This window comes from Podarcis tiliguerta (assembly GCF_965153285.1).
Source record: "Podarcis tiliguerta genome assembly, chromosome: 1".
NCBI classification, from domain to species: domain Eukaryota; kingdom Metazoa; phylum Chordata; class Lepidosauria; order Squamata; family Lacertidae; genus Podarcis; species Podarcis tiliguerta.
The window spans coordinates 67,501,012-67,528,198 of NC_139534.1; the positions used below are offsets into that span (position 1 = coordinate 67,501,012).

General features: G+C 42.0%; 2 protein-coding genes across 9 annotated transcripts in view; both read right to left on the minus strand.

Annotated features, from left to right (window-relative positions):
- The window catches only part of DENND5A (DENN domain containing 5A), a 609,609-nt gene that overhangs the window by 316,578 nt on the left and 265,844 nt on the right, over nt 1–27,187 (minus strand). The window lies entirely within an intron of this gene.
- DENND2B (DENN domain containing 2B) overlaps nt 1–27,187 on the minus strand; it is a 139,889-nt gene that overhangs the window by 63,349 nt on the left and 49,353 nt on the right. For 7 of the 8 annotated variants that reach the window (XM_083400804.1, XM_083400802.1, XM_083400805.1 and 4 more), the window contains one exon: nt 14,276–14,380. In XM_083400804.1, coding sequence (XP_083256930.1) covers nt 14,276–14,355 — 80 coding nt within the window. In that variant the 5' untranslated portion in view covers nt 14,356–14,380. Of the gene's footprint in view, nt 1–5,348; nt 5,484–14,275; nt 14,381–27,187 lie in introns of those variants that run through there. The other variant, XM_083400806.1, reaches the window with a different exon arrangement.

A 27,187-nucleotide genomic window follows, 5' to 3' on the forward strand; every position in this document is an offset into this window, starting at 1 on the left:
GAACTGACTTATGCCATATACCATAATCTAGTTTTTAGATCTCATTAATGAGGGGGATTTCCTAGATACTTGAGCCTGGTATTTACCGGAAATAGAAGCAAGCAATGACTTGGTGAAGGGGACCGCCTAAGGCACTGTCGAGAACCTTCTTTCAGTTCACTGGGCTTTTTCTTTTTTCTGTGTGTTCAACATTTTTTTCTACTTTTTCCTCTTCACTTCAGAGCTGCAGGTAGGTAATTTAAACACCAATGTGTACAATGATCCATGGTTTTGCTTTATCAGGCTGTGTACACATTGCTGGCTTAAATTGCAGCTTTGTCATTATTATTCTCAGTTTAGATCGAAGCTGATTTGGGGAAGAATGCATCAAAATATAGTATTCCCTAAGAAATGACAGGATAAATATAGGATAGATATGGGTGTTTTGTGTACAACCCTTCCAAAACCAGCAGTTGGGAGTGCACAGGGTGCAGAATAAGCAGAAGTGTGTACACAATAATAACTTTTGCAAGCAGGTTTTACCAAGTACATGCGTTTGAGAACCACCTGTGAAACACACATGCACTACCAAAAGGAATTAACAAGATGGAGATGGGCGTAGAAAGAGGGTGTGTTGCACAAGGACACCAAATCCACTTCCATTGTAGAACCTGAATTTGAAGGCATGTAACTGAGACAGCAAAATAGAGACAGCCTGGGTGGGTCCTGACAGCACAGTCCTAAACATTGTTTCTCAGAAGCAAGTCAGATTGTGGTCATTTATTAGACATATTAGACTAGATTAAAAATAAAGGTGCAGTTAACCTTTTATTCTAGTCAATTTCCTCTAGCCTTTGTATAGAGATAAACCTACATCTACCTAGGTTTGTGAACACAATTACTAAGATGATCAAGAGGTAAAAGGATTTTGTGCAAGACTCTCAGAAAGGTAAATCAAGATCCCATCCTTTGTCCTGTAAGCATCAGAAAAAGATTGATTTCTAGCCAACAAAGCCCTATTTGTTCAACATGGTAGGAGAGTGTGATCCGAACCTCTAGGCACACAGCCTTCCAAAACAATAAAACAAGTCCTAGAAAACCCATATTACTCACTTAATTGCAGCCACAACTTTAAAAGTTAGATAACACAATAGAAAGGAGTAAACCCACAGATTGTATTAAAATGGTTTCTATTTACCAAAAGAGACTATTTCAGGCTATCAGTTCTGAATTATTGTTGTTGTCATTGCAAGTATTGTTATTTTGTGATTTCTTTCCTGGTAAGGAGAGAAAAATATACATTGGCTCAAAAGAAACGAAAGCACCTTAATAATGTAGTATCCTGATTCTGAACATTAGGCTTTACCATTACATTTGGCTTAATAAAATCTGTTAAAAGTGTTATATACAATGAGAATCTGAAAACCTAGCAGGCATGAAAATTAGTGAATAAAAGTGTAAAAAACAACAACAACCCTATCACTCACTGTGCGATTGCAATAAACTTGAAGGACAGTCACAGGTAGTTGAAAGCGGTAGTGCTGAAATAGCAAAATGACTTTATAACAGTATTGTGGCTAGACATAGATTTCAACACTGAATCATCTGATTCTGTCTCAACATCACCTTTTCAGCAGACACCAAAGAAAAACAACAGCTCCAAGCTTAACTTTGTTCTCTTAAAGAACTCTTAAACAATGGACACGTACAAGGAAGTGCTTTCCCCCTTTTTACTCCAGTTCTATTATGCAAAGTTGCGTGGTTTAAGAAAAGTTTAACTCTACAGCATAAGCCTGGCCCAGGTTCATCACAAAACAGTATTGCTTCACTTACCCCTATTCTGTGGCTCATGAAAAAATACCTTTCCAGCTTGCTCTTGAACTTTTTGTTAACTTCCACTCTTTTCTTTAACTCCAAAGTCCCACACTGCTTTAATCTCCAAGCTAGTAATTGTCCCATACAATTCTCTTTCATTCCCAGGATGAGAAAGGATCCTTTTAGCAAATGCCACAACTCTTTACAAACAAAATTGTTGTCATTGTTAGGAAGAAAATGAAGTGGTTAATTTGAGAAACTAACATTCCATATATATGAATCAATATATATTTATACACCAATAAAAGCAAGAGCCCAATTGTTTACATACACCTGAAAAACAGGCAAAGGAAAAGACTTGCATCAATAATAATAATATTAATGTTTTGCAAGGGCTGTGTGGGATTCAAATGTGTAGAGAATGAATACAGATGGAGGAGGGGGAGGATGCAGGGAATGTACTGAGGAAAAATTTCTTCGAATGTCAAGAATGTACAGCAGGGTGATGTGTCCTACTCTGTTCACCAGCTGTGAAGAGACAAAGAGAAGAGCTGTTCACATGTTCCCTATTTCCAAACAAAGACAGTACAGAGAGAGGCATCCGAACTAGGCAGCTACCCAGTCGATGCTATACAGGGCTGGTATTTGTCACCAAGCCATTATAAGTAGCTGTGAGTTTTCTTTCTTGGAAAGTGGGATGGCAAGGTGTGGAGAGAGAAGACACCAAAAATATATGCTTCACGTGTCTACCTGTTGTGATGCTAAGTCATAAGCAGCCAAATAACTAAAAGTGTGGGGTACAGAAAACACAAGCAGCAGGGAGAGAGGATGAAGCCCTCCCCAGGTGTAGTAAGCAGACAAACAAAATGAATTCTAGCTGTTGCCCAGCCAAAGCTGAAGCTAGATCTGGCAGATTTTCTAGCTGCTCAGGAGAAGTCACCCTGGAGTCTGGAAAAACACCAAATTCCTTAGAAGTTTTCACTTTGCTAACCCAACTGGCTTAGCATCAGGTAAGTAGAACAGGCATCCCTCCACACATGCCTGGTTCTAGACAAGCCTTCCACAGCCCAATACCTTCATCCATGACTATTAGCTATAGTGCTGTGGATGGCAGGAATTAGTAGTCCACATGGAGAAGGCTGTTCTTGTCAAAGTAATTCTCCTAACACCACTCTACATGCCCCCTTCAGTCATGAGATGTTGCTGAGGATGCTGTAGTTATAACAAAACATAGAGTGGACTAGCAGGCCTGCATAGCAACTACTTGTGCTCCTCAATGCATGTGTGAATTCAGCACAGAGGACCTAGCTTGAGTTCAGAAGATGTCTTTGACAGATTTTGCCCAGAGTTCTTGGTCTTCCAAGTGCTATAATAGGAAGAAGACTGATGTAGTTCCCTTATATACAAAAGCTTCTGCAATATGGCTGTCAAGGAGACTCCAGTAACAGAAAATGTGTACTAGCAGTAATGGGGAAACAATAAAGTGTACTAATAATTTTAAGGATAAACACTAGCAGAAACATTTAGTTGTACAGCCTGCCAAGCATCTTAAAATACAGACGATCTTGCCTTCTACAAACAAACCAAAAAAACCCCACCATCATTTAAGAGAACCAAAAATAGAACATTGTGCAGTAGGTTTGGAGTAATGAGATGAAGACCAAAAGTTGACCTTAGTTGTGGGCTCCCCAGAGAACATAGGCCAACAGCAGGAAAAGAAGAAACCTTTAAAACTCAAAATACATATCCCATAGAACACATTCTTAAGCAAAACAGAAGCAGGCCAGGCAACAACATATTTCAAGGGCAGTGTCCATTCCACTATTGCAAATCTGGCTGGAGTACTGTACTACAAGCATTGTGGACCAACTACACCTGACAATTCAACCCTGCCCTCTGGGAATCCCTTGCAGATGACTGCAGTGCCTGGAGACAGGCAGTCAAGTCATGTATCCACAACAGTGACCAGAGGAGAAATGACTTCTGGGCAGAGCGCAGAGAGAAGAAATGCCATAGTGCATCTGCAGCAGCACAACTGGACACTTTCATCTGCTCCAGCTACAACAAAACATGTCACTTTGGTATCGGTCTCTACAGCCACAGCAGGCTCTGTAACCTTCCAGCAGTTTGAACTCTCCCTCAAAGGCATATTCCTGCAGTGTCTTCTGAGACAGATGGATGCCAACTGACTGCAAGTCAGGCTGGAGTACTACAAGCATTGTGGACTAACAGCTTCTGACAATGGCACAGTTGTCAGAAGTTAGGAGTACAGTAGTTGTAGCATACCCAGAACTATCTAGTTATGCTAACATACTGGCTCATATATTACACAGAAGTGGGCATAAATTGAAGAAAAAGACACTTGCACTTTTCCTTTCCACACTTTTACTGCAGTGCTTGAAATTGAACTCTGATCTCACCTGCAGAATATTCTATGAGTCCTGGGGGTTCACTGGGGCCCACAAATCTCTACAATTGCAGCAGAAGTTGAAACCTTACTCTATTTCTCTGCTTCTGTGTAATTTATGAACCACCACCCCTGAGTTTTGCTCAAAATTGTTCAAATTAATGTTAAATATCAGGTTAAACATGCCCTTGATAGTTTTCAGATTTCAAATTCTATCAAATTTATTCCTTTCAATGCTTAAAGGAAGAGAATGGATATTAATGATAACTGGGGAATGCCACCTTAAAAAAAAGAAAACCTTGCCATTGATTCTGGCATTTCATTTGAGAAGGGCCCTATGGAAATGTTATGGTAAAGCTGAACATAACTTTCAGGAATATAGAGGCGGCCTATATTTTAAGTTGAACAGATCAGAATCAGCTGCTGTAAAGGAGTTTTATACATTCAAATATGAGGCCAACATGGTGATTATTGAAGTGATCACTTTTCTTAACTCCATGACAAGCTGGAACTAGCCATCGCAGGAGCCATGTGGTTTCCATCAAGATAGCAACATCACATTTCATCCTCCTCCTCTTCCATAATGTCTAGTGAATCCAAAAATGCAAGCTGTGATGTCAACATGCTTGAGGTTTTCCCATCCAAACCCCACTGCACTGGCTGCTACTACTTATGAAGGTAGGAAAACTTAGCTCGCTGACATTACCTACCTACCAACCTACCACTTAATATAAAAAATAATGAAGCAATTTAAAATAGGAAACCAATATAGTAAGACAAAATTAATCCACAAATATCAAATTACTGAGCAGTACAATCCAGAAATAACAGTTAGGAAATGGTCAGACAAAAAGAGACATTACGTCACAAAACTTGAATCGGACATTAGAAGGGGTGAGAGAATGAGAAATGAGGCTTCTGCTTTCAGTGGTAACCACATGGCTCTCATAATACCTAATTCAGCCTAAGCTGATTTGATTATCTTTGCTAAGTTTTGTGAATACCTAAGGAAAGAACTCATTTTTCTAGTAGAGACACTTCTTTTTCTGCCTACATTTAAAAAAGAAACACATACAAAAAAACCAAAAAAAAAACCAGACAGCCTTCATGCAAATGGATGCAAAGAAGGGCCTGTCTCCTGTTGTACCTGTGGATGCTGATGATGAAAGAGGAGAGTTAGTCATCTCCATCTGCCCTCATCTTCTTTACCAAAGAACAGCTGATTCTCCAGGAAAGTCTCCTCCATGTTATGAGTCAAGTCATGGTAGACCAGCTTGAGGGAGAAAACTAACCACATAAAATAATGAATGATGCAATAACTATTTCCTGTGCCTGCCTCCTCATGTTTCCCTCTGCGCAGAACATGACCAGATTATCCTCACAAATTTGTTTTTGCTTCTGGAAAGGAAGTGGCTAAGAAATTGCCTGGGGGGGGGGGGGGTGAGGCTAGTGGCAGTAGTCAAACAGGTTTCTCTCCTGTCTTCTGCTACTTCTCATTTGTTTCCAAGCCAGTCAGTGTCTTGGAAGCCAGTCAGTATAGGTCACAGATAGTTATGACAAAGCAGTGGTAGGGTTGTGCTCAAAACCTTATCTCAGAAAGTATGAAGCAATTACTCAAGTCTCTTTTGTCAGTAAATGAGTCTTCTAGTAAAAAGGAAGGAAGGAAGGAAGGAAGGAAGGAAGGAAGGAAGGAAGGAAGGAAAGCTTGCATACAAGACAGGTAACTAGCATCTTACAAACATTTAACTTGTGAGCATTCAGCTTTACGTGCTTGGCAAAAAAATAAAAATAAAAAGGGGGCGGACATCTGCTAAAAAAGAAATTCCACCCGTCATTGAACCCAATGTATACGTGACTGGCTTAGCGTGTTTTCCCTGGAACGTAAACCGCACACAAATTGAAAGTCACCTGTACATCAATGAAGCTATTCAATATGAAACATACATGTGGTTTTACTATGGTGTATTTGAAATAGAATGATATTTGCGCCCCAGGTTCAATGATATTTGAACCTTCCTAACTCAATATTTTATCTCAAACCTCTTTCCCCTTATTGCTTTTCATGGGACGCGGGTGGCACTGTGGGTTAAACCACAGAGCCTAGGACTTGCCAATCAGAAGGCTGGCGGTTCAAATCCCTGTGACGGGGTGAGCTCCCGTTGCTTGGTCCCTGCTCTTGCCAACCTAGCAGTTTGAAAGCACATCAAAGTGCAAGTAGATAAACAGGTACCGCTCCGGTGGGAAGGTAAACGGCGTTTCCATGCGCTGCTCTGGTTTGCCAGAAGCAGCTTAGTCATGCTGGCCACATGACCCGGAAGTTGTATGCCGGCTCCCTCGGCCAGTAAAGAGAGATGAGCACTGCAACCCCAGAGTCATCTGCAACTGAACCTAATGGTCAGGGGTCCCTTTACCTTTACCTTTATTTGAAATGGAATATTTGCACCCCAGGTTCAATGATATTTGAACCTTCCTAACTCAATATTTTACCTGGAAACCTTTTCCCTCTCATTGGTTTTCATGAGTAATGTGTGATCCCTGTCCACAACATCATCAAGAAGATGCAGGCTGTAATCTTCCATATAGGTGACTATAACTAAGATCACTCAAACCTTCTCCTGAGCATGTGTGCCCAATTACAGGTATGGGCTTATTCTTCTGACACCCACTGAAATGCACAGATGTACATCAAACTGTTTAACAGTCTCGGGAAGCACACAGCATAGCTGTCAACTTTTCCCTTTTTTAAGGGAAATCCTATTTGGATTAAGGGAATTTCCCTTTAAAAAAGGGAAATGTTGACCGCTATGGCACACAGTGCCCTTGCAGAATTGTATTTTATTGGGGGTGTAATCTTCAACATATTATTGACATAATAATGGTGCAATAGTGATGGGTTTGTTCTGCTTTTTTTAGTTGTTCTGCAATGCAGAAGAGCTACAGCACAACAAAAGTAGGACAAAAAGAAAGAGAAGTGTGCTGGCTCTTGTTTTTTTATGTCTATATGCATATGAATTCTAGTTCACAGATCACCAACACAGTACCCAGCCTTCTCTGGGACTCTTGCTAAAATTAGAAATGAAAGGGGCCTTCTCTTGTAGCCAATAGCTATCTTCTTTGAAGTGCAATACAATGGAGGGTGGGTGCTACAACAGGGGAGGGTAAGGGTTAACCCTTCCCTTCCCAGCTGTGACACACACATACGCACCATGCATTGCCAGTTGTAGTTAGGCTTGGAGGGATGGAACTGCTGTTGGCTACAATAGAAGGCTTTTTTCAAGTCTAATTGTTGCATGGGGGACGATCTTCCTGGAGAATGTAGCTGAGGAGGGCAGGCTAACTCTTTTCTCCCAAGCTTCTCTCTCAGTGAAGATCACACTTTCCCCTGCAAATTATCAGCATGCTTGCATGTGCTTAGCTGCCATGCGCACATGTGGTGTTCATGACAGTCTCTCCAGTGGAATTTGCTGCCAAGGAGTGTGGTGGAGTCTCCTTCTTTGGAGTTCTTTAAGCAGAGGCTTGACAACCATATGTCAGGAGTGCTCTGATGGTGTTTCCTGCTTGGCAGGGGGTAGGACTCGATGGCCCTTGTGGTCTCTTCCAACTCTATGATCCTATGATTCTATGATTCAGTTTTCAAATGGGCCCATGGGCCCAAAGAGGTTGGCGAACCCCTATTCTAGCTGAATGGGTTTTTTAATTAAAAAAAAAGCTAGCACAAATTGGCATACTGCCTACTTTCAGCACATCTCTTTAAAACCAACTATTTTGTTCAACTCTACAGCCAATTTTTGAACGATCAAGATCTTTGTTAAAATAATAAACCTCTTTTGTCACTCATCCCAAAATATGACAAACATGCATTTTTCTATTAATTTTGGGTCATAATGTCTGGCCAAAAACCTACAAGTCCTACTAGTATTTGTAGCAGAAGACTGTGATTATTAATGGGGTGAGGAGGAGGAGGGAGGGAGCATAATGTGTTATTGACTACAGATTGGGTTGTTGGTTCTGCATTTGGATGCTTTTCAATGTATTTCCTCAATATTTTGGTTTTTCTGCTACTGCTTTTCAGGAAACTATATATGCAGGCACTACACCATTTGGGCATGGTGAAATAAAAGTATGAAAAGTTGGTCTCTTGACATATATACAGCCAGCCCAATAATAGGGTTTCTTGATCTAGATTTCATGCTGTTCGAGCAGAACCAGTAAGCTTCTGGCTATGTGTAAAAGTGTGTGCTACATTTTAAGTGTCAAAACTGAAGTAATAATCTCCTTTCCTCCCTTCTGGGCTTTTGATTCATCACAAGGTCTGAGGGACAGTGGACTGGCTCCCTCCTGCAAAAGTTTGCTGACCCCTGTATTAAGAGTTATATGTGAACCCTGCTCAACAGCTGAACTATGGTTTGTTTACTGCCAACAAAGCAAGATGTGAAGTCACAGTTTGTTGCTGGGTTATGGACCCTATTTTAACTATGGCTTTGTGTTATGAACCTTACAACCTCCCCTAACCATAGTTTGCTTGACCACCCGACTCAGAAGCTCACCAAACTACAAAGGCATGAGGCAAAAGCAGATGCAAAACAAACATTTGGAAAAACAAGACACAGTTTGCTTGATCATCTGTGGGACAACTCATGGATTGGTAAACAAGCCATGGCTTAGTGCTATGTGTCAACTAGGTCAAAGAAAGAAAGAAAGAAAACATGAAGCTAGAACAGTGAGCTTCAAATACCTTCCACATTTCTTCTCCTCTCATCATACATAAAGATATTGCATCTTGTGACCATTTTTAAATGTAAGCCACCCTGGAGACTAGATTTAGCTACAAAGCAGGAAATAATATAATAATTATGGTTCCGCCATGCCGTCCTCAGCATGTCATGCAGGACAAAGTGCTAAGGACTATTATCTTATTCAAACATACCAGATCATATGCTGCACCAAGTTTAAATCGCTACCTTTATTGGTTTGATTTTTGTTTTATTATTACACTTTATTATTACACTAAATGGCATGACTTTTTGCAAAAACTCTGGACTCACAGGGTAGGAGAAGCACTAATCAGAGTGGACCCTACATACAACAGAAGAAGAAGAAGAGGAGTTTGGATTTGATATCCCTAAGGAGTCTCAAAGTAGCTAACATTCTCCTTTCCCTTCCTCCTCCACAACAAACACCCTGTTAGGTGAGTGAGGCTGAGAGACTTCAAAGAAGTGTGACTAGCCCAAGGTCACCCAGCAGCTGCATGTGGAGGAGCGGGGACGTGAACCCGGTTCACCAGATTACAAGTCCACTGCTCTAAACCACTACACCACACTGAGTCTTAACCACTGCACAACAGCAAGACCCTGTGCCCCATAGCTTCTATTAAGCTGTTATTTCCAGTCATTTTCTGCACTGTGGAGATCCTGACACAAGGCTCGAAAGGAATGATGCAACTCCACCAGACAAAGATATCTCTGAAGAAGATCTAAGTATTAATGGACACCAGTGTCCTCCTTTCAAACATACTAAAGGCAAGAAAAACAAATTCTTTAAAAGGACATCAGGCTTTCTGCCATCAACATTTATTCTGTTTTGTAGTATGATTCCAAACATGATCTCATTTAATTTGAAGGCCAAAAGTGAACTGTTTAGGCAGGAAGAAATATCAATGCTGCTGGCTCTTTCTGTTTCAAAAGGGACCTTTCAAAGGCGCTTCAAATGGTCCTGCAGTAGTTGCTCACACACCCTTGATGCAAGTATACCACTTTATTTATGCTCGCACCCAAGGTCAGGTGCATGTTTCTCAAGCTAAGCTAGCTGTGACTGGTCTTTAATTCTGAGCGGTGAGGCTGGAATCTCCTGCATGTGACCACAGTTGCACTGCAGCAGCAGTGACGCTTCTAGGGTAGCCTAATGAATGAAATTACTTTCTCTTCTTGGGCCTGCCTATGAGCAGCTGACTGGCTAACTTTCATCTGGGTCCTGTGGCATTCAGTATGGTGGATCAGAGCTGCTGAGCTGCCCTCTCAGGACTAGCATTGCTGCCGCTTACCTAGACAGCACTGGGGCAGCAGCGAGGTCAGGGGTGTGTGGAAGCATTGGGAGAGTCAATGCAGTGCTGCCACCAGAGACTCAACACAGTTGTGGGTTTGCTTCTGCTTTGCCCTGCCCCAGTGCCATCCAGTTAAACTGCATTGATGTCTTGGCGCTTCCATGGCTCTGCCCCTCCACACTAGCCACTACTACTGTCTCTTTCTGTTATAAACACCCCACTTCTTCTTCTCAGTTTCTTTCAGTGCAACAACCAGACGTAGCCTGGCCTCTGTTATCTACGTTCTGATGGCCTCCAGATTAGACAAATCTTTTGGGGTCCATGGTCACATCTTGAATTTTGAGGGACTGTAGGTACCACCCTCTCTTGGCTGCCTTTCTCTCTCTCCCTCAGGCCACTCTACCACCCACCCACCCAGAAAGAATGGGAACATATCACACCAAGGCCACCATACATTTAAAGCACACGACTTTCCCCGAAGAATCCTGGGAACTGTAGTTTATTAAAGGTACTGGGAAATGTAAATCTGTGAAGGGTAAAGTTCAGTTCCCAGGATTCTTTGGGGAAAGTCACATGCATTAAATGCATGGTGTGTACATAGCCCAATTCTTAAAATAGTTGTACTAGATACTAATTCATCTCCAAGCGCAATTCAAAATGCTGGTTTTAACCTTTGAAGTCCTATACAGTATAGTCTGGGATTGTGACATGTCTTTTTCTGGTGGCCTCACCAGTACCTGGCGAAGTCAATGATGACCAGTGGAAAGGACTTACTCAGAGGTGTTACCCAAATGGTACAATTTTCTCCCCAAGGGGGCACACATGGCACTGAGTATTTTGCCTTTTCAGTGCCAAAGGCCTTATTTATATGCTTCTACTGATAAATTGCTGCTGTTTCCCTCCTTTTTATCTACTTTTAATTTTAATGCTGCCCTCTGCCCCTTGCTTGCTTTTCTTATTAAGGAATAAAGAATAGTTTCAATGAATGCCTTTCATATGATATGACACTTACAGAATTCCTGTAAGTTTTAATATTAATATTACATTTCTTTCAACAGACTCTCCATTTCTGGTTCCTATAATTTACTCTTGCTTAGGGCATTAAGCAGGCACAAAGCCAACTTGGGCTGAGGTTCACTGTTACAACCACCAGTAACTGCAGATGGGTATATGTCATAAAGTTTGGGTGTCTGGACTTAATTGTCAGTTTTTGCCTCAATTTTTCCTGACTGTGGTCAGGAAAATATTCAGATAGATAGTCTGGTTTGGTTTGGTTTGATTTGGTTTGGTTTGGTTTGGTGAGAGTATTTCCCCAAGAGCAAGCTTTTTCTATCCAGCCTCATGATACAGATATTTCTGCCATGGTAATAGGACTGTGGTTTTTGTTAACCCCTCAGATTCACAAATCTTGGAGGAAGACGCAGTTACTTGCTAGCAAAGGGCAACTGATGTGTATAAACTTAATTCATGGCAGAGGCAGTCATTTCTCCTGAAGAAAAGAAAGCTATATTGGCAAGACTGCCATTTTCTGCAAGAAAATTAGAACTCCCTTTAACACTCATAGTCAAAACATCACAATTCTGCCACTTGCAGACCAGAAGCTGTTTGTCTGCAGTACTTCTGGTCAAATCCCAGATTAAACGAGCAGCTAGATTTCTCAGTGTGGGTGTTTTGTAGTAGTTCCTTTCTTTTCAAAATGTGTTTAGAATGAATCCCTCCAAGTGTTAAATGAAAATTAATTCAAGTGCTGCTTCTGTTGATTTAAGTCTTATTAAAAAGGAAGAAATCTTCCCAATGACTCAGGGCATGGCCTCCCAAAGGAAAGTCAGCCAAGAAGATTACATGAAACGAAGGAGTCAGGCTGCTAGCATGACATATTGGAAGGTTTCTCTCATGAGTCTGTAACTCAGTGATGTGCCAACTCTCATGCCTATGCTTGTCTTTAAATATATTATTCATTACTGAAATAAACCTTTAAAAATAAATGTTGGTCATAGTGAGAAGAAGAGAGATGTGGAGCTTGTGGACAGGCATGTAGAACTTACACACTTGTTTTTGCAAGATTTTTGACACTAGTACCAAAATAAAATTGTATTGAAAATAGTGGTTCTGAACTTCTTTACTCCCAGGTCTGGACTTTCGCTTAGGAAGTCTTGGAGATGGTCCACCCTGACAATGTGCACATGTACACAAGGTGTGGTGCCATGTACACTGATGGCATAGTATACACAATAATCTTAATTATACACTGTCGGGGGCAGGGGAAAGTTGATCCCACATGCTCTCAACTGACTGTTCATCATCTTCAGCAGGTGTTCCTGAGTTCCAGTATGAGGAGAAAGACAAACGTGCTTTGGCTAAATCACATCCTATAAGAAGCTTTGAATTTTTCCAGAATCCCACAGCAGTGCCTTATTTTGAACTGGCTCCACTGGAGCCTTAAACATAGTTAAGGGAATCGGAGTCCCACTCAGAACTGTGTTTGTGTCTCCCTCGGGCTCATTCCTCCTCCCATCAACTTTCTGAGTTCCCCTATCTCTTTTTCCCCAACAGTAACTGAAGCTAGCATCACATCTGCACAGAGCTGGACACTAGCCATAGTTTTAAGTTTAAACTAGAGGTCAGAAGCAGACTTCAAATTCCATTTTTAAGTGAACAATCACTTTAGCCCAGGGCTCAGCAGCTTGCTGGGGGATGGGAGATGGGGAGGGAGAACAGAATCTCTCTAGGGCACCACCACCAAGAATGTTCCTTTTGACAACTAACCTAATGTCAGAGGATACAGATACTTGGAAGAAGGCCCCATCTGACAACTAATCACACAAGCAGGTTTATGCAGAAGATACTGGAAGATACTTTGCAGGCCCAGGACCATCATAAAGTATACTCAGGCAGCTGCTGGGGCTCATTTTTCTTTTAATTTTTGCACTCCAGTGCCAAACTATTTCCAGATGTCATTTTGGACTTGCCCCCAAATGCTCTAAGAGTTAAGTAATCCTAGGGCATTGTAGGGAGTGAATATGACCACCGCCATGTTTTTGTGGGGAACCACCTTCTCCCCTACCACCAAAAAAGAAAACATGGAAGAAGTTGCTTGGAGCAAGAAAATAAAAGGGGAGGTGTTGATTTTTTAAAAAAATGGGCAGGTGTCAGAGCTGGGCAGAGGGCCCAGGATGGCACTTCACCATAGATTGAAATTTTCACAAATGTTCAAAGGAACTCCAGGTGAAGCACACCACAAAGCTCAGCCACGAGGTTGCCAAGGTATGTATAACAGGGACCAGGTCACCTTTTCCCATAAGTAGCCAGAAGATAAAAGTACTCCGGGTCATATAGACCAGTTGCAAATCTAGGAGTAGTGCCAGGTCAAGAGACACCCAAACAGTGCATTTGGCCTTTATAGGTGCCTTACTTGGTTCAGATGAAAAAGGGAGAGTTGTTTCATCAGTATACTGATGGCAACTCACTCCAAGTCTCTGAACAGAAAATATCAGCAGTTTCATGTTGATGTTTAAAAAAAACCATTGCTTTGCTGCTTGCAAGATCACCGAGTCAGGGCTTAGCAATTGTATATTTACATAACATGGCCAAGGATGTGATTAGTAAGGAGACCCAAGATGACCTGTATGCCAAGGTTTCTACACACATTACCCCTGGATCCAGTGTTGGCTCCATATGCTAAGGGGCTCTTGAACAATATGCCCTCAAGGGGAGCCCTCCTGCCACCATCACCATCACACATTCACTTGTCCCCTCCTTCCAGGCCCAGCCTGCCCAAAAGAAGGGAAAGGGGAGGGTGAAGGCTGCTGCTCTTATTGCTGCTTGTATATTTGGAGAGTCCTGGTGAAGAGAGAGAAACAGGAAGGAAGAGAAGCAGGGCCAGGAGACTCTGGGTTCAGAAATGGGCCTCCTCCTATAAACGATAAGTTTCATAGATCTATGGGTCAGAGCATTGCTTTCTGTTGGGGTGGGAGGGCAGGAAGCAAATTGGAATCAGGCAACAAAAGCCCATAAAAATATTGCTTTCCACTTACCTATCGAGACTATCCCGAGGCACTTTACTTCCTCCAGCTCTCTTGGTGACACTGGCAATCTTGTTGGCAGTCATGGTCATTTCTGCTCTCTATAAACCTGGAAACCTGGGTAAGGGGAAATAAAATCCAAAGCAAACCCATTGAACCAGAGACTTTTTCCAACACAGCTTAATAAGAAATGTTTCTAGTGCATGGAAAAGACTGTCGAAAAAAGTTTTGAACGTGTTACCTAAACATAACTACTCTTTTCAATGTTGCAAAAAGTCAAACAGCAGCTCAGGTAAGATTCAGATTTGAGTCATGTTTAGACAAGAAACTAAAACCACAGAAAAGTATGTTAGAAGAATGAAACCATTGTCCTTACTTTGCCACTTTCTCTCATTAAATTGGGACTGGGATAATTATGATAGCATTTTTTTAAAAAGTGTCGCAACTGTAATAACAAATGACAGAGCTCAATCCTAAAGCAAAAGGTTTAAAATGAGCATTGGAAACCATGGCAGAACTCACAGACTGTGCAATGTCGTGATAGGATACAGTATATCATAATTTATAAGATGTACAAGCCTGCCCCAAAACATATCAAAGATAAATTGATTATGGTCCTAACGCAAAGACTTGTACAATATGTAATTTTCTTCTCTCAAACCTAGCTCTCCTTCATATAGTTCCCCAAGCTGGCAATAGAGCACAAGGTTTTCCAAGGACACCTGCATTTATCTTTCTAGACCTTCTGCAAATAACAACTAACTAAACCCAAAGATACAACCCCTTGCTGTTCTCAAAAAGTCACAATATCTTGAAGATTATTATGCTTACAAATATCTTATTGCCCTCTGTGCTGTCTCTAATTCTTAAAGTACAAGCTGATGGGGGCAGGGACTTTCTCTGAGATACTGTACATACTTTTCTTGTTTACAGTGGATAGCACATGGGAACCAGATTATTGCTGCAACCCTTAGGCTTCCCATAGTAAATGTAAAATAAACAGCCTGCTTAATGAAAATTTCCACTGACAGGTTTGACCCAAATCCTCTCAGATCTGCAATATTCCTCAAATTAAACTGAATCCAGATGTTTACAGCAACCACACACCTCATGTCATCTTCCTTCTCTGAAGGACGGCAAATAACACAGAATTAACTACCAACCATGGTCCGTTTGCAGCGGGGATACAAGCACCATAAGTAAAAACCCACAAATCTACTTCAAACACAACTTTTATTATTTGTTACATTTGTATCCCACTCTTCCTGCAAGGAGCTCAGAGGATGATATGTCTCGTTTTTCTCACTGTGTGACAAAGCAATGCCCATGCTCCTGGTACACTGCAGCAACACAAAATAAAATGTTGGACAAATATGCCTGGAAAAGACATGTACCTCTCTTGCTGGGACAGCTCCAGGCCAAAAGTCAAAATCCAGGTATGACAGCTACATGTGGCCTGCAGTGACCTTGCAATGTTCTTATTCATTGTGTAGGCTGAGGACCAGTTTGGACTGAAGAAGCATCCTGCACTGGTCCTGCAACCATCCAGTCAACCATGTGGTCAGTGGACCTATATGTTGGTGCTGACCTTTAAAGCCCTAAACAGCTTCAGCCCTGTATACCTGAAGGAGTGTTTCCATCCCTGTTGTTCAGCTCAGACACTGAGGTCCAGTTCAGAGGGCCTTCTGGCTGTTTCGTTACGGGGAACCAGACAGAGGGCTTTCTCGGTAGTGGCACCCATCCTGTGGAACGCCCTTCCATCAGGTGTCAAACAGGTTATCTACACAACTTTCCAAAGACATCACAAGGCAGTCCTGTATTGGGAAGTTTATAATGTTTGATGTTTTGCTGTGCTTAATGCTTTAGTTGTGGGAAGCCGCCCAGAGTGGCTGGGGCAACCCAGTTAGATGGGCGGCATAAATTATAATAATTATAATTATGAAATCATATGTGCATCTGCAATCTGTAAATAAGGTCTAATTCATAGAGTACGTGGCAAATGCAGTGTGGCATCTACACCCAAAATTGGTTCCTGTTACTCGCCCTCCATGACACATCAATAGCAAGGACACATGCCAATCACATAGATCACACAGTTGCATGAGCACTTTCTCCAGCAGCACCAGTGTTCCTAAAGGACGCGCCATCTGTGCAACTGGACATGGAAATATTACTTATGTAGCCAACCATTTTCAGTACCATCATGTAGGTCTGTGAAACTGCCTTAGGAATTCATATCTAAAATATGGCATATAAATCTAGTAAATAAATAAATGACTCCTCTCCACACAAGAGAAATAAAAATTAGATTTGGATACTTGAAGAAGGAATGGAATCATTTTAGGCACACTTTGTCTGGAAAGAATTAGAGATCAAAGGGGAAAAGAACATGACTGAAAATTGCTAAAGCTGTCAAACAAATTGGTTTTAGTTGATTTATCTTCTGCAGTACAAATTATATTTTGAGAGTAGTTAACAAGTTTTTTTTTAACCAAAGAACCACTTACTTCCTGTTTCAGAAATCATCAAGGGGTTTTCCTAGATCATTTATCTATCTACACTAAACATCAGAAATGATCTCCCTGATTCACACAAGGGAAAAGGGAAATAGTTCAAACCTCAATTAATGAACTGAACAATCATTTCAGTCCCAGCAATCATATCCTGTGCATCCCTCTCATTTATTGCTATGACCCCTTTGTGTTTGGGCAAGGGAGATGCTTAGCACAACACTCACCAGCAAGACAAAGAACAGAGATCCACTGCAAAGACACAAACCACCAGCCCTAGATGCAGAACTGACATCAGCAGGGGCACAAAGCGGGCATCCTGTGGCAATCAGCACATGCAGGCATAGCCCACACTCACAGCAGTAGCAACCACAGGAAGGATGGTTGCAGTTCATGCAACAGAACAAAGTGACCTGTCTGGATGGATAGAAGAATCTGGCTACACCACCCAGCACAGATGTTCATTACCAAGTTAATCAATTCATGCAGCTGCACCAGTACCCTTTAGCAACCACCATGGACAAATTACATTACTGAGCCTTTGGTAGCACTTAAACTAAATCCTTGTAAAGCCTTGATCCTTTGGCCAGCCTATGGTGACCCCATTCCACCCTGAGCAGCAACTGTGGCTCCGACCGAGATAAGCAGGGGCCACATCAGAAGCAGCAGCCACAGCAGCAAAGGCCACAGAAAGGCCAGACCAGAGATGAGGAATCTCTGGCCTTCCAGTTGTTGTTCAACTCCCATCAGTCCCAGCCTGCATGGCCAACGGTAAGGGACAATGGGAGCTGCTGTCCAACAGCATCTAGAGGGCCCCAGATTTCTCAGCCCTGGCCTAGATCCAGCCACATGCCCGGACACTGTGTCTAAGCCAGAGTCTGAACAGGGATCTCCAAAGATCACAACCCATTCATCTGAGATGTCCAAGGGGGGTGGGGTCACACTCTCTATCACCAGTGTTAGTAGTGAGACATGAGGGAAGGAGGCAGAGCAATAGGCTCCAAGTTAGGAGAGTGCCCTTTAAGCTCACCACACTCCAGGAAAGAGTTGGGCCTCAGGAGTGGTAATCTGAGCTGACTGAGTAGCATAAAATGTCTCATTTGGACCTTTTATGAATTTCACTTGCTTAGCTGAGACTCTATGAGGTTATGCAATTCCAGCCTGTCTTGTTGTGAACTTGCACCTGAGCTCCAGATAGATATAACTCAAATTAAGTGTCCTCTGCTACTCCCTCCACCCACCCCACTAAGACCATATGTGGCAGAAATGGACTGTTGTGTTATTATAAAACTATAAATCTTGCATGTAGGTGTGTTTGGGGAGTTAACGGGTTAATTTGTAGATTTTTGCCACTGATTAGAAGGTGGTAGAATAACTGAGGATGGTACTGTAGTTGGGAATTAAGACCCTCATACTTCCTTCAATTTGCTGATTAGCACTCATGTAGCCAGATCAGGGAACCGGATGAAAGGATGAACAGATCAAGGTATGAGACAAAGAAAACACAAGTCTACCCTAGGGATTGTCTAGTGTGGGGAGAGATGAAAGTGTTTTAACCTACATTTATTTGCTATAGTTTATTACCCACACCGGGAATGTTTTGTTGCTTGTAAACATTCTTAAATTAGAACCTTTTTTCTTATAAACTACACACCCCCCCATTTAGTAAACTTCCAGTCTTGTTACAGAAAACCTTGTGGTCTCTGTTATTTTTATTAAAAAACACACAGAGACCATGTCTAAGCCAAGTTCTACACTACTTCAAAGTGTTCTCAAGAAGACACGGGAGAGTTTTAGACTGGTTGGTGAAAGACAACCTTGTAGAAAAATAAAATCTTTCAACTGGTGGCAGCAAAGATCTAAAGGGAAGGGTGGGCGAAAAGAAGGGGGCATTGTGTTTGGCTGGGAACTCCCCTCTCCACACAACTCAGGAGCCAGGGAAGCGGGAGTACCATACCACCAAGTAACTTACTTACCTTTGACCAGGGCAGGGAACACAGCAACGTTTCCCCAAAGGGATGGGACAGGAACCACCAGTCCCAGGATCCCTGGCAGGTAACTGATGCCATGCATGCCATTTCTGCTAAGGTGAAAGTCTAATGGGAAAAGATTCTCTTCCACAGCCTGCAGAATGTCTGCCCTTGCAAACACACACACACACACACACACACACACACACACACATATACTGCGAAGGGAAGGGAAAGTGCCAGCACTCACAAGACTAAGGCAAACCTCAATCCTGTTTGCAAGCATTCAACAAGGTGCTCACTTTTGTGAATGCTCACAGCATTTCAAGTTCAAGCCAAGACTACGCCATGAAGACCATGCAGAATGGTCTAATGGGGGACAATTTCTTTGCACAATTCCCCTTTTTGCAACTTCTCCATATAGTGGCTAAGAGGTACTTTGGCAGGCCTGGAAATTGTGTTTCATTGGGTATCGATACACAAGCCCCAAAGCCAGATATACAAGGTATTCCCAGAAGCAGTCTTAAGGCCCAACATGTGCTTGGAATTCTGCTTGGAAATTAACAGGCACAGTCTAGATCTCTCAAGCTGATAGCACAACTACCATGTAGAATCATAGAATCATAAAATTGTTGAAAGGGACCCAGAGGATCATTTATTCCAACCCCCTGCAATGCGGGATTGAACCTACAACCTTGGCATTATCAGCATCAACTAACCAACTGAGCTATGTAGGAAATGTTAAGCTAAACCAACCCATGCAAAAGTCTGACCATGCAATTTTAAAATATGCCTTGTGCACATTGGATCAGTCTGCCTGTAGCATGAGGCAATGGGGCAACGAGGGTCGGCAATTCCATATAAAGAAACAGTGCTCATGCACATTGATACCAAGAAGAAATGAGGTTCAGATCTCATTGATGCACCTTCATAAAAGGTTTGAGATTCACTGGTTTAAAGCTAACAATGTTTCTACATCTTGCAGGTTCCATTCTGGAAGAAATGTATTCATTACATTTCCAGGAGGGCGGGGAGGGGGAGGTTAAAACCATCCCATTTTACATCCATTTTTTAATTAAATTAAAAGAAAAAATCATATTGAGAACACTTGAGATGACTCCACAGGGAGATATTAAGTAGAACAAAACACAGAGAGGCTACAAGTCTCCATCAAGAAATTTGCTGCTACATGAATACATTAAATAATCAAATTTCATAACCTGCTAAAGTTACTATTTTTGCATTAAAGTGTAATCATTTCCCAATGCCTCTATGAATTCTCAGATGGCCAATTTTTTAAAAATAAGCTGGTTTTCAATAAAAGAAAAAACTAAGCAGGGGAGTTTTGAGAAATGTACAAAAAATGTTGCTGGCGAGTTTTCCCTGTTGAAAATACAATACAAATGTTACAGCAGCATTTTACTGTGAATAATTTGCACAGCTCTAACCCTAGGCCTGAAATGCACAGCTGCATTAAACCTCATGGTTCTTGGGCTAACAGAAGCATTAACCAGGGCTTTTCCCTACCCTATGAGCTTGCTTTTGCATGAGTTCAAATAAATTCTTAAAAGCACAGCCAACTTCAGCTGCAGCCTCCAAGCTCTGGTCAGTTCTCATTCTTCACGCAACAAATGAAACCAACTTCATCAAAATAACTCAATCAAAAGGTATCCAAACTTCAGAAAAACGTGCCTGGAATTTTGGATCTCTACCAAAGCCAGAACGTGGATAAAGAGCCCCCTCCCCGTGTCTTCAGATGTTCTTTGCCTTCCCATTTTCTTTGTAGATCCTTACCATTTGGGGCTCTTTCTGAGAAAAGGGTGGGGAGGATACATTTTTAATGTAAAATAATGAAATGGCACCTTTTAACTCATACCCTTATGCCACTAAGTTACGTTACTTCGTTTACCAAAGTTTCAAACACATTTTTGCCAGCTAGCTTTACTTGAATAATGCCAACATCAAAGAGTCCATATGTCCAACATCTTGCACGCTCAACAGGTCGATTGTAAATAAAGATCTCATATGCCTGCTTTGTGGCTTCCAAACTATTTGAATAAATGTGCTTTGCGGGAGGGCGGGATTGAGTGGTGTGGTGGGGGGGGGGGAGTAATAATAGGGTATTAAAGGATGAGGTGAGTGGCTTTGGGGCACTCCCTTCTCCCCAATGTTGCCTTTCCTTTCCATGAAATTGCCTTTTTTAGTTCACAGTAATGGAAACCTGAAAATATATTTGAGCATGCCTGTGTGGAAAACCAAAACATAGCTTGAAGTCACACATGCAACCTAGAATGGACAAGTACTTTGACAGCACTATCTAATGCCTTCTGCTGAACCCTCTCTCCCCAGCAGACCCATCTGTCGGAAGGGCTTGTGTGCAGTCCGTTTCTTAAGCTTCAGAGTGATTCCAATAAACATTTCTTTACACCTCAGCAGCTGAAGTGGTGACTAGGGAGGTCTCATTTCCATCCGTTAAAGCCAGAAGTCCTTCAATCAATAGCTACAAAGGTTCCAAAGACTGGAGATTACATTTACTTCAGGGTGTTCTCCCCTTTTGCAGAGTTTTATCTGATTTTGGAAGTAAATTGATAAAAACTATTACTTTTCTGGCAGCTTACATAAAGTGCGCATTCATTTGTTATTTACTTAGTCTCTGTATGGAATCTATTAACATAGTTAATGCCCAGAAATATTATCTAAAGCTTTGGCGTTGACTTGGCAAATCAATAGACGCATACAAACTCAAGGTACTGCATAGCAAAGGCTACTTCACTAGAAAACCTTCCCCCTGTTGCATAAAGGGCACGCTGAAGAATAGCTATATAAATATAACCCAGCCCATTTGAAATATTTTCCTAAGGAGCAGTTTTCTGTGTCACTTCTTTATAGTACTGGAATACTATTGGGAATACTGGACAATGAAACACTAATGAGAGAGAAGGAAGTATGGAATAGGTGCCTCTGGAAAGTGCTTGGTTTTTCCCCAGGTATGCCAAATGACCATTCTGTGATCTTTCCACACATGCTCTGACTGGGGGGGAAAGGCAAATATCAGCAGTGGTGGGGCGAGGGATCTTAAAATTCAGTGGTGCCCTGTGCAATGTGAAAATTTGGCACCCCTGCCTCTCGTGCTGCGTTCTAAATCATAGCTGAAGTGCCCCTGAGGTTCCAAGCCCAGTGCAACCAAACCAGTCATGCAGTGTTCAAAATTAGCCAGGTGCTTTTGACCACTTGTGACCAAGTGAAGATGCCTGGGTGCCAGGATGCCACCTGACATCTCTGCCATCTGGGGATCATTGTATCTGGACTTTTTCACACACTAAGACCCCATCCTGTATAATTTTAATTTTTCTGCACAATCAGAATGAATTTCTGGAGCCAAATTGCTTTTTCTGTGCAGCCTGAGCAGGAGCAGTCACCATTAAGAAAAAGAGGTTGGAATAGGCAAAAATGGCAACTAGACATTCTGTTTTGGCGACTGCAGCAGTGGTTTAAGGAGCCTAGTTTAAATATCTGAGTTTCTAGCACAGCAGTCACGCTCCCCTAAATCCGATTCTGATGTCAACAACCACCTAGCCTTCACACAAGGATCTAATATATAACCAATTACCTGGGGAAGTAGGAGGCTCCCTCCCTCCTAAAATCTTCAGGCAGGGACCAAAGCAATAATCTGTAGGAAATTACCGTATTTTTCGCTCTGTAAGACGCACCAGACCATAAGACGCACCTAGTTTTTGGAGGAGGAAAACAAAAAAAAAAATTCTGAATCTCAGAAGCCAGAACAACAAGAGGGATCGCTGCGCAGTGAAAGCAGCGATCCCTCTTGCTGTTCTGGCTTCTGGGATAGCTGCGCAGCCTGCATTCGCTCCATAAGACGCACACACATTTCCCCTTACTTTTTAGGAGGGAAAAAGTGAGTCTTATAGAGCAAAAAATACGGTATTTAGCTCGGGATTTGCTGCATCTAACAATGTGTTTGACCAGATGGCCTACAAGACCCCTCCCGATTCTATGATTGTGTATGTGGGCACAGTGACAATCATGTCTTCTTCATCCCCTATCTCTCCTTTCAAAGAGGAAAGTTGAGCTAGCCCAAGCCATGATCATGTTACAAACTGTTAATGCCCAGTGCATCTCCCCTCACAACCCCTTTCCCCATAAACATAAAAAGCGCTGGTGATGATGCACAGAATATAAAGCGATTTAATGGCAAAAACACCATATAAAGCACTTGATTGTTTACAGGAAGCTGTTGATGCAGCTCCAAATCGACTGGGCTATGTTGCTATGATGAGCGTTCAGAAGGAGGGGGGACTCTGCATTCCTCTTGTCAACAATTTCCTGAAAATGCTCTGCAGCAAAATCTAGGCTTTCTCCAGCACTATGCTGAAGACAGGCAGTTTCCTCTCCAATTGTGACTTTTATTTCACAGATGACAGAAAAACCAACACTAAAACTGTTAGTTTTATTGTTTGAAAAGTGATACAATATGATCCAAATGGCAACTAAGCCAGAATTTTCACATGGGCTTAGCAACCTCACATGGAACTCTACCAGGTTTCATAAAATGCTACACATAAAAAAAGTCTGATGCAATCACAAAGCCAAATTTGTCCAGGTAGTCAGGCTGCATCCTAAGCATGATGGGATTTTTGTTTGTTGTTTTTAATTGCAGGCTACAGGTAGCAGGAATCCTCCAAGACTGTTGTGGAAAATTTTAAAATGTGAATTTGTAACTCTTCTCAAACTTGTACCACCCTCTTGTATCCCAGTCTAACCTCAGCCAAGAGAACGCATGAGAGAACTGGGATTCATATATATTTTTTGGTGGTGGTGGGGAATAATTTGGCTGAAAATGGGAGAAATCCACAGATTATATGGTTTACTACTTCCAAATTTCAAACTTCAAGGCACAAGGGGTCAACCAGTAGCCTGCTTATTCCTTTCAGAAAGACTTGTAAGTGAAACAACAAACAGTATCCAGCAAAGTAGTACCCTTAGCACATGACTTCTGGCTAAGCCATGGAACTCGTCTTTCTTCTCCCCACATGCCCCTAAATTTGTTTTGGGTTCTCCCCAACCCTCCAGAACAGATTTGGGAAGGAACAAGGGGCTTATAAACTGAGGAGACAGAGGGGAAGTTCTGTTACACAAATGGAAAACATTATGCCAACGGAGCTACTTCATTGGCTACAACCCAATGGGCCTGGACTCAACTAAACAGCTGTGCTAGTGTGACTGAATGCAACAAGTCCCCCTAGCGCAACAGGGCTTTCCCTGCCATGCACCTCCACTATGACCCCCTAAATAAACCCTGGTAAGATTGAGAGAACCCGCATTGAGAGAACAGGGGAAGGGGAGATGGGAAATCATTCCATCTGGCAAGCTGAACAATCATAAAAGCATAATGCCAAATTCCGCCCAATGTGATTATTTTTGTTAATTCCAGATATGCTGGCTTCTAGGTAAGCTAACAAAAACAAATTATTAATATCCTAAAATATATATACTTTATCACAATGTGGTAAAAAAATACTGGTTTTTTTTTAACATGGTGTCAGTAACCTCTATTTAGGAAAACAAATATCTGCCACAGTATGGTGTAGTGGTTAAGAGCGGTAGCCTCGTAATCTGGGGAACCGGGTTCACGTCTCCGCTCCTCCACATGCAGCTTCTGGGTGACCTTGGGCCAGTCACACTTCTTTGAAGTCTCTCAGCCCCACTCACCTCACAGAGCGTTTGTTGTGGGGGAGGAAGGGAAAGGAGAATGTTAGCCGCTTTGAGACTCCTTAAAGGGAGTGAAAGGCGGGATATCAAATCCAAACTCTTCTTCTTCTTCACAATGCTTATAACTTCACACACATACACTTCAATTATGATCGTATAACAGTGATATTTGTTGTAAAGATATACTCATTTAAGTGTGTCTCTTTATAAACGGAGTCCTTTATAAACTCCGTTCCAAGAAGCCAACCCCAAACATGCTCAACTTTGTCTGGGATTCCTAGACGTCTGAGTAGAACCATTTGCCTAAGCTAGAATTCAGCACCTGGGGATCCTCTATAGGAGAATAATTGGCTTGGCAAGGAGAGCTGCTCTCCACAATCAGAATTTCTGGGATTGAGGGAGATTCCACTTTTTTGTTTTGTTTTTCAAACCAAGCCTAGAACAATATTATGAGAGAAAACTTGCCAAGACTTATCCAGAATAATATGGATTGTTCCAGCAATTTACAGCTAAAAGGATAGGATTACTGGGCAGCTCCAAAACATGATAGATGATAGATAGATAGATAGATAGATAGATAGATAGATAGATAGATAGATAGCGGCTTTCACTGGGGGCTAATTAAGGTAATGTGGGATTGGCTGACAATGAATCCAATGACCACCTTTCTTTAAAACTTTCTTTAAAACAGAATTCAATGGCACAGAACCCAAAATCAAACCAGACATGACCTTAAATACAGATCTGCATTTAACAAGCATGTTTCTAGCAGGGAGGCAAGCGGAGGCTAGTAATTGTCAGGACTGAAGCAAGTTGAGATGTGGAATTTAACACTTTTCCTCCTTTGTTGTGGTGTTACTGAAATCACTCCTCCACAGCTGCTATATGCAGCACACACACACACACACACACACACACACACACACACCAGCCAAAGGGAAAAAAACAAGCAAAGCCACACATAAAATCCTGCCTCATAAAACTATTAAAAGGGGGGTGAGCCCTCACTGCACCCCAAAGACATGACTCAAAGAAGCAATTCCCTTGGGAGGCTGCCCCCAGAGGCCGCACAGCCTGCTATCTCCTTATATCCTACCTTCCCCAGCACTGCATGGTGTGCTGGTTTGGGGAGTGTCCTGAGCAGCTGCAGCTACTCAGGCAGATGGCATATTGCCTCAGCGGGGCCTAGTCCTGATGTTAAATGTCTCCTTGAACAGCAGCCTCTTGGAGACAGCAGCTTTTGTAGGGAACTAGGGGGCCTGAAGTTAAACTCTATTCCTCTCCATACTCCCCCTCTCTCAGCTAGCTGCCTCCCTTCCATTCACCTCCTTTGCTATCCCTATCTTGCTCTTTTAGCTTCTCTTAATCATTTGCTTCCCTGAGCCATCCTTGTCTGCCTGAGGGTCCCACCCCAATTTTCACACATCTAGCAAAGGAGATGTTATCGATCTGCTGCTATGCAGTCCTACATTTGTTGCCAAATTGCCACATTTAAGAACCACGCTGTCCTCGTAACTCAAATGCCGCTAAAATAATAGCAGGTTACAATAACCACATCTCCTATTTCTTATTAAGAAGAGCTGACAAAATTTGACTGCAAGGCACAAAATATAATTAGTGGTTCAAAACTATGCCCTCACAATAAATGTTTAGGCAGAGAAAGAGTCTTCTCAGTGGTGGCACCCAAAACAAAGCACCTACTTTACTGGCTTTTCAGTGTTGGGTAAAGCGTTTTACTCTCCTGAACTTTTAGCAGATAATATTTTATGCACTTACTTATATTGCTGCTGATTGCTTTACTGTATTTAATTTCCTATTGATATGTTTTAATGAAATGTTTTAACTATTGTTTTTACCTCGCTTGGAAGTTTGCTTTTACTGTAAGATAGGATAGAAAGAATTTAAATACATTCTGGTTTCTATGTACCGGTAGTTTGCTTCCCACACTCCCGCTACACACACTTATGCATTCCCATGATGCAATAAGCCAAACCATGGTTTATTTATTGGGACTGGGTGAACATGCATGCTCCCAGAGAGGAGCTTTCAAACTCTGTACTTCTCCCTGCTCTTGCACTATGCTGAGTTAAGCTTGTCCTCCTTTTCAAGTCACTACCAGCAGCAACCTCTGCTTCCTCCTCCTCATTTGACACAGCAACTTCTGCCCCAGCCTCAAACCAGTCAGAATTGCAGGGGTCAGAGGACTCTCCTTGCTCATCATGAGCTGCAACCAAGATTTGTAGCCAAACACTGTACCCTTCCTTAATGAGTTCTGAGACTGCTTGAGCTTGCCTTCATCTGTTTGCCGTTTGCTTCCCTTGGACAGCAAGGGATCATTCACAGTGCTTGCCATATATGGATCTCTTTAACTCTTCAGACCCTTTTGGAAGCATTGCAAGTCCATCCTGTTTTGGATTATGTACAACATTGTACTTGTAATTCTGCAATCATTGTAAACTAATCCATCAAGTTTAACAGATCACTAAATCAAATCCACCAAGCTTTACTCTTTAAAAAAGTGCTGACGTCTCTTAATCTATATCCTGTCTCAAGACTAAAAAGTTAGATTGATATCAGTAATCACAAAGAATTTAATAATATATGGGTGACATCCAATATTACTTAAGCATCTCAAGTCCATTTATTCCAGTGGGTCTACTCTGAATATGACTTAGTTGGATATCACCCATATAAATGTCCAGGCTCTGGCATCGCTC